The sequence below is a fragment of the Metopolophium dirhodum genome, chromosome 5, assembly GCF_019925205.1.
Source record: "Metopolophium dirhodum isolate CAU chromosome 5, ASM1992520v1, whole genome shotgun sequence".
Lineage (NCBI taxonomy): Eukaryota > Metazoa > Arthropoda > Insecta > Hemiptera > Aphididae > Metopolophium > Metopolophium dirhodum.
The window spans coordinates 14029676-14036329 of record NC_083564.1 but is presented as its reverse complement, the minus strand read 5'-3'; the positions used below and the strand labels follow the sequence as shown (position 1 = coordinate 14036329).

General features: G+C 34.0%; 1 protein-coding gene across 4 annotated transcripts in view; it reads left to right on the top strand.

Moving 5' to 3' along the window:
- The first annotated feature begins 427 nt into the window (after positions 1-427).
- The window catches only part of LOC132944248 (E3 ubiquitin-protein ligase goliath), a 56541-nt gene continuing 50314 nt past the window's right edge, over positions 428-6654 (top strand). For 2 of the 4 annotated variants that reach the window (XR_009664435.1, XM_061013492.1), the window contains exon 1: positions 428-1544. Coding sequence is in view for 3 of the 4 variants with exons in the window: in XM_061013492.1 (XP_060869475.1) it covers positions 1094-1544 (451 nt within the window). In the remaining variant the exon portion in view is untranslated. The remainder of the gene's footprint in view (positions 1545-6654) is intronic. The other 2 variants (XM_061013491.1, XM_061013493.1) reach the window with 2 other exon arrangements.

The following is a 6654-nucleotide window of genomic DNA, read 5'->3' as shown; positions in this document are numbered from 1 at the left end:
TCATAAAGATCATAAGTATGCGGATAGATCGATATTAGTGTATTATAGGTACATACATCGGTACATTGGTAGGTACCTGGTACAATAACTTTGCACCGGTTTTGATTCTTCGATGTCAGAAATCAGAATTACACCAACGTCAAGTCGTTACAATGGCATAATAAGAATAAATAATAAGATATAATAATCAAAGTGATGTTTGGCGGTCAAGAGACCAGACTACCAGAGGTTGCAATTTAAAATATGTGGCGGCGTGTGTTTTATTGCTCACCAGTTCACCACACGGTCGCAGCGAACGCGACGGGTGAGCGTGCGGTATTTTAACGCTGCTCTGGCTGGCGGCATTGGTTTGTTATTGTTATTCTAAGCGCTACAGCTACTACAACTTACAATATAGGACCACTACCGCCGCCACAATAACGGGGTCCCCGTATTAACGTCACGCCGCCCGCGTCAGTGCAGTGGGGCCCGATAACAGAACGTCAGTAGTGTGCGAGACACGCGCCGTGGTCCACCGTTTCGCCCGCATACCAGGTGAAGACGTCACGATCTCGATTTAGTCGTGTAGTCGTACAACAGCAGCTATAGTGTAGTCGCAGCAGCCGCGCGAAATTTTCACAGTAGCGATTGCGTAGTTATCTTTCAATTAGACGCGAAAAATCGTTATCACCCGCCGACATTCGTCCCGGGCAGCCGCGGAATGCCCAACGGTCGTCTTTCAGTAACGGAAAGTCATCGGTTCGCGGTGAATACGCACACAGAGCCTGAGCAGGCCAGTTCGATCGATCGGTTTCACGACGACGATAGTATTACCGTCGCGTACACGGCGATGTAGTACAGTACCCGGTGGTCGGTCAGATTTTCGCTTTACCACCCCATCCCCATTAGAGTGTTACCCCGTTTTCGAGCAAATAAAATTAATACGGTCGGTTGAAAAATATCGATTTTTGTTTTCCCGCTTTTAAAAAATAAAACAACTGCGTGTAAGTTCGACCCCGTCCATCAGTTATCAACGTATTTTCGTATTATATTGTAGGCGATCGAATTATTCAAATCGTCGTCCACGACGGCGGACACCACCATCCGCCTTGCCATGCACGCGATGCTGGCAGCGTGGACGTTACTCGGCGTGGCCGCGTCGTCGGACCCTTGGCCGGCCGCCGCGTCCACCGTCGACGAGACAGCCGACTCGTACACGACTGCGTACCTGAACGTGACCAGCTACGACGTGGCCACGGGCGTCGCGGTTCAGACGGAAAAATCGGAGATAGGAAAGTTCGGCGAGTATCACGTGGGGGCCGCGTCCGGGATGCTGTTGCACGTGATCGGCACGGACGGCGACCGCAACGGGTGCGCGCCCCCCGTCCACGGCGTCCAGGAACCGCCGGACGCCGGGCCCTGGATAGCGCTGGTGCGCAGGGGCAAGTGCAGTTTCCAGACCAAAGTGGACAACGCGCGACGAGCCGGCGCCTCAGCTGTGATCGTCTACAATGACCGCGAAGCCACCGACCTCGACAAAATGAAACTGACGCCTTCCGAACCCAGTGAGTACGACTTGTACGACCTATACTTACTTACGATTCTTTGTCACTTAATTTATAACTAATAAATTATGAAAATTATATGATTTTGTCTCATCCAATACGTTTGCATCTCAACAATATAACGGCCGCCGTTTTTTTTTTTTAAATTGTGTGTTGTATGTCGCTAAACACGATGACCCATTGCTGTGCTTGTTCGAGGGGGCACACGTGATTAGAATTGTTCGGTTTTCCCAGGAGACCGTAATGTAATGTACCTAATGTTTTTGACTGGCGTTTTCAAATTACTGGAATAAAAAAAAAATTATTATATCAGCGGGGCAACAATAAATATTGTATAGGTACCTATAATGATGATTGATAGTAGTAAACATTTCATGATACACCAACAGTTTGCAGACTAATTTTTTGAATTAACAGTTCGAGTAAGACAATTTAAAATATCTGTCTACAGGCAAGGTTGCCCGAAAAAAATTTAATGTAGTACCTCTATAATTTAAATATCCCCTCTGTATAATTCTCGTGTTTTTCCTGAAAAATAGGTAACCATACCGTATACCACATGCTAAAAAATAAATACCCACGCACTGAATAATGTATAATAATATAAGAACCCCGTGCACTGTCCTCTTACAAACACGCGAGTTAACGAATCTTTTACAACAGTGACGAGTATAGCCGTCAGCCGTGTCGCCCGCGTATGCGATTCGCACTTGAGAATTATAGTTGAGCATATTGTCCGTTTTTAATAATAATACAAAAAACCATTCAGGTGCGACACACTCACTCGAAAACACTTAGGCGTAACCTGTATAATCTATAAATATTATGTACTTATTGTAGCATACATAATTATGTATTATTTGTTATTTACTTGTACATATTATACTATTATAGTGTATTGTAGACTAGACATAGGTACGTAACCAGATTATTGTAATTATCAACGGGCTGCGACAATATTACTATAATATTATTAATTCTATATTATTAAATTTGTTCTCAGTTAATAACCCTATCGTCATTTATTCGTGATATTTCATTTTTTAACTCTTTCAGGCAATAAGCCAATAACAATATTATTATTAATGTTTTGTATTAATCACTTATACTACAGTATTATTATAATAATAATATAATTATTAATGTACCTATACAACGTAATATTTGTATGATTTATGTCCTATTAAACTATTACACTATTAAAGTATTAAAGTATCGTTTATCTATTTCCAAATGAATATTTTATAACGTATATTTACTTGTTAAAATGTATTATTCGACGTTATATTTTTTAACCTATATTGATCATCAGAATAAAGATAAATGTTGTTGTCCTTATCGATATACAGTTGCAATCAGTTAAAAAATAATAACAAATTACAATAAAAGTATAAGAAAACAAAATAAATGATGATCAATCAAACATAATATTAGTGAGACTTGTATAATATTATACTTCCTACAATGCTATTATTATATAGGTACTTATTTATAATAATATTTTATTAGCTGAGCCTTTTTAATGTTGAACCTTTTAATTATTTAAAAATCATTTATTAAAGAAGGCATTGATATCAAACAGTTTGTACTGTTTATGTGTTTGGAATATATTTGTTTTGTCCATACTAAAGTATATAACTTTAAATAATATATCAAAATTACTATCATGGAACATTTAAACAAATTTTATTTAAAGAAAGAATTTTTCTATTGATTACTTAATAAAGTATTTTTGTGGATAATTCTTAGTTAATTAGTCCAATACAAATATACAATATGATAACTTAATAATTATATAATATAATATATATATAATATTATAATATATTATATTAGGTAATTCATATTTGATGAATTATTATTATTATTAGATTATTCATTCCCTTGATTTTACTTTAAATACTTACCTATAATTTGTAGTGCTATCAATGATAACTTTACTTATCATAATATGTAGGTAGTCAATGATCGGCAAATAAAATTGTGGGTACACGCTTTTTTGCGTACCTAAGTAGGTACATAGGTGGAAATGGTATAAACCTTGAATAAAGTAAAAAAAAAGTTTTTTTCCTTCACTCGAAATAATTATTTCCATTAAGCCATTGTTATTTGAACTATAGGTAGGTACAAGTATATTTTGTACTTTAAGAAGGTAGTTTTTGGATATTTCTAGTACGTAGTACTTTTCCAAAAAATAAATTCATGAAAAACCTGAACATTGTATAACACATAAACCTTTAACAAGACCAATCTGAATTATCTATAATATCAAACATGTGATTTGAAATATTCACACATAAACACAATATCATTATAATGTATAATAGTATAAGTTACTCCTCACACACTGCAGCGGTGGTAATAAAATTCTATTGTCTTGGCGGTACCACCGCCTCCGTAGGTAGCGGTAAATTGTGTTCTGCTGAATTTTAACATATTAGGTGTGTTCAGGCCTAAAACGTGAACGTGAACGAACGGGATTTTGATACATCGAAATGTATCGAACACACATAATATACCATTTGGTCCGTCACAACAATTCGCTCGCGTTTGCGTCCCGAGCGAAGGCTAGCGAACGTTGGACAATGAATAGTCTACACCGTTCAATCTCTACCGAATTCGTGTACGGTTTAGAGTGTTTAGACTATTCATTTTCCAGCGTTGCTTAGCATTCGCTCGAGACGCGAACAAAAGCGAATTGTTTTGACAGGCCGAATGCTGCAAGGGCGCCCGCAGAAACCGGGGAGGGGAGGGGGTTCAAAGTCAAAAGTCAAGAACATAATAGGGCACAAACATTTTTTTTATACAAAACATGATAAAAAAATTATATTAACTAAAAAAACGAGAGAGGGACCATGCACACCCCTCCCCCTGGCCCTCCTTCGTCACCCTTGACCTATGTCGTTGACAGTGTGTAGCATTTTATTTGATCTTATACCTACACGGCACTAACCACTCCAAACGCGTATGAATGTACCAAATTTGAATTCGTTCGAGTTTGTGGCCTAATGTACCTATATGCACTTATTGACGCTACCACTAGCGCTATAATAGCTAGTGTGCGTGCGGGCTTAATCATAACAATATGAATATGTGATAGATATTTTTATAAGTTTAAAAATCAATAATTAGAAAATGATTTAGGTTTTATCATGACAAATATTGTTAATTGGTAAATAAGCTATAATAACTATCGGCTATCATATTAGTATATTACATTTGCGATGAAAAGGTTTGGTTTGGTTTTCAAAATATTTTTGAATAATCACCTGATATCTACTAGGAACCATCTGATAATTGAATATCGCAAATAACATAATATTTGCTATTACGCCATACGGCATATATACACGTCTTGCGTATCATCGTAAATCTAGGGTGTATACTCAACAAAAAACTAGAAAAGTGATTGTACGCCGTATTGTACCCCCCCCATGGCCTTACTCCCCAATACATCACTATTTTATATAATAATGTAGATATAAGTAAACTTAATAAGATTTTACTGTTATCCTATACGCTATAATTATATATTTAGAACTTTATTCAAGCTATCACAATAACTTACGTCTTAGGCATTTCACATATTTTACATTGTATAATTATAATTTATAGATATAGGTATTATTATATATTTAGTTTATAGTTTTGTTCGTATATACGGTAAACATACAATATAATAGAATATTATACGTCCTACACAATATTAAACAGGCATTGAAAATCCATTTATACCGACTATACACAGATAATAATTGTGTTTCTTTGTTATCTCTATTTGAATATTATTATTTAATATTTATAAACTATACACTAAACAAAGTTACCTATGTCCTATAGTAGGTATATGGTTTATCATGTATTTATGTGTTCCTGTATACTACCGCTACTTTGTAAAATAATAATTGTGAAGTACTTTGCAATCTTTGTATATATTCTTCTTAGATATACCTATAGACAAAAACTATAGAGTGTGATCATGATTTCATGTAACACTAAATATTTCACAGAGATGAAATTTTCAAATTTTAATACTTTCGGTGCACGCAAGCGTAATATAGCATGTATTTTTTTCAAATTGTAAAACCTCTTTTTAGCACACAATTTGGATTGACTGATTTTTTTGAAGTTGATTTGACTTATAACACTTGGTTATAAATTTAAAATTGAGTGAACAGTCATCATTAAAATTTATAAAAAAAAGCTTTTTCAAAATGTTTAATTTACCTATTTAGGTATGTATCACTTTACTATTTTACTTTTTAAGACATTTTTTTTTTTTTCATTAATTTGTACAATAATTTAATGCAAATCCCTTTACTTCCTTCAGGAAAACTATCTATGATTTAATTTTTATAATTCATTTCTGGACATCAAATAATGGATAAAAAAGTTAAATATTTTAATACTTGATTGTTTGTATGTGATATTTTTGTGTTTCTTTAACCGCATCAATAAAAATAATTACAATATTCAATATTACTACTGTCTAGTACTACTAATATTTTTAATAATAATTGGGGCTCAGAACGTTATGCTCTTAAAAAGTATTAAATATGCATGTATTAATGTATTATGCGCTTAAAAAAGTACAAAATAAATATGCACTATCAAAGTATCAACATGCAAAAACTGTATAATAATTACTAGACATTTGAATTTTTGATATTTTAAATTTTAATAATTAGTTAATATGTATAACTGTATTGGTTAATACTGCAGGTTTTTGACAGAGTATTTTGACGAAAAGGTTTTATGTGAGTACACTAAATACATTGTTCATTTATCGTTTTCTTATTATATGTGTTAATGTTGTTAATTGTTATAGAAACACGTCGTGCATTTAGGTTTAGTTAATGTTGGATTTTCGTCGAGTCTATTCTTTATAGTTTATACTAATATACATATTGATAGTAACTAAGATTCTTTGTTACATTTTAAAACTATTGGAAAATTTTTGGTTATGTCTTGAAATTAAATAAATCAATAAAAAAATTAATAATTACTCAGGTATTATGACAAAACATATTATATTCAGTACTATATTGATGTTGATATATTTGTGCATAGTGTATACTGTACCTATACTATACTATACTATAGTATTAAC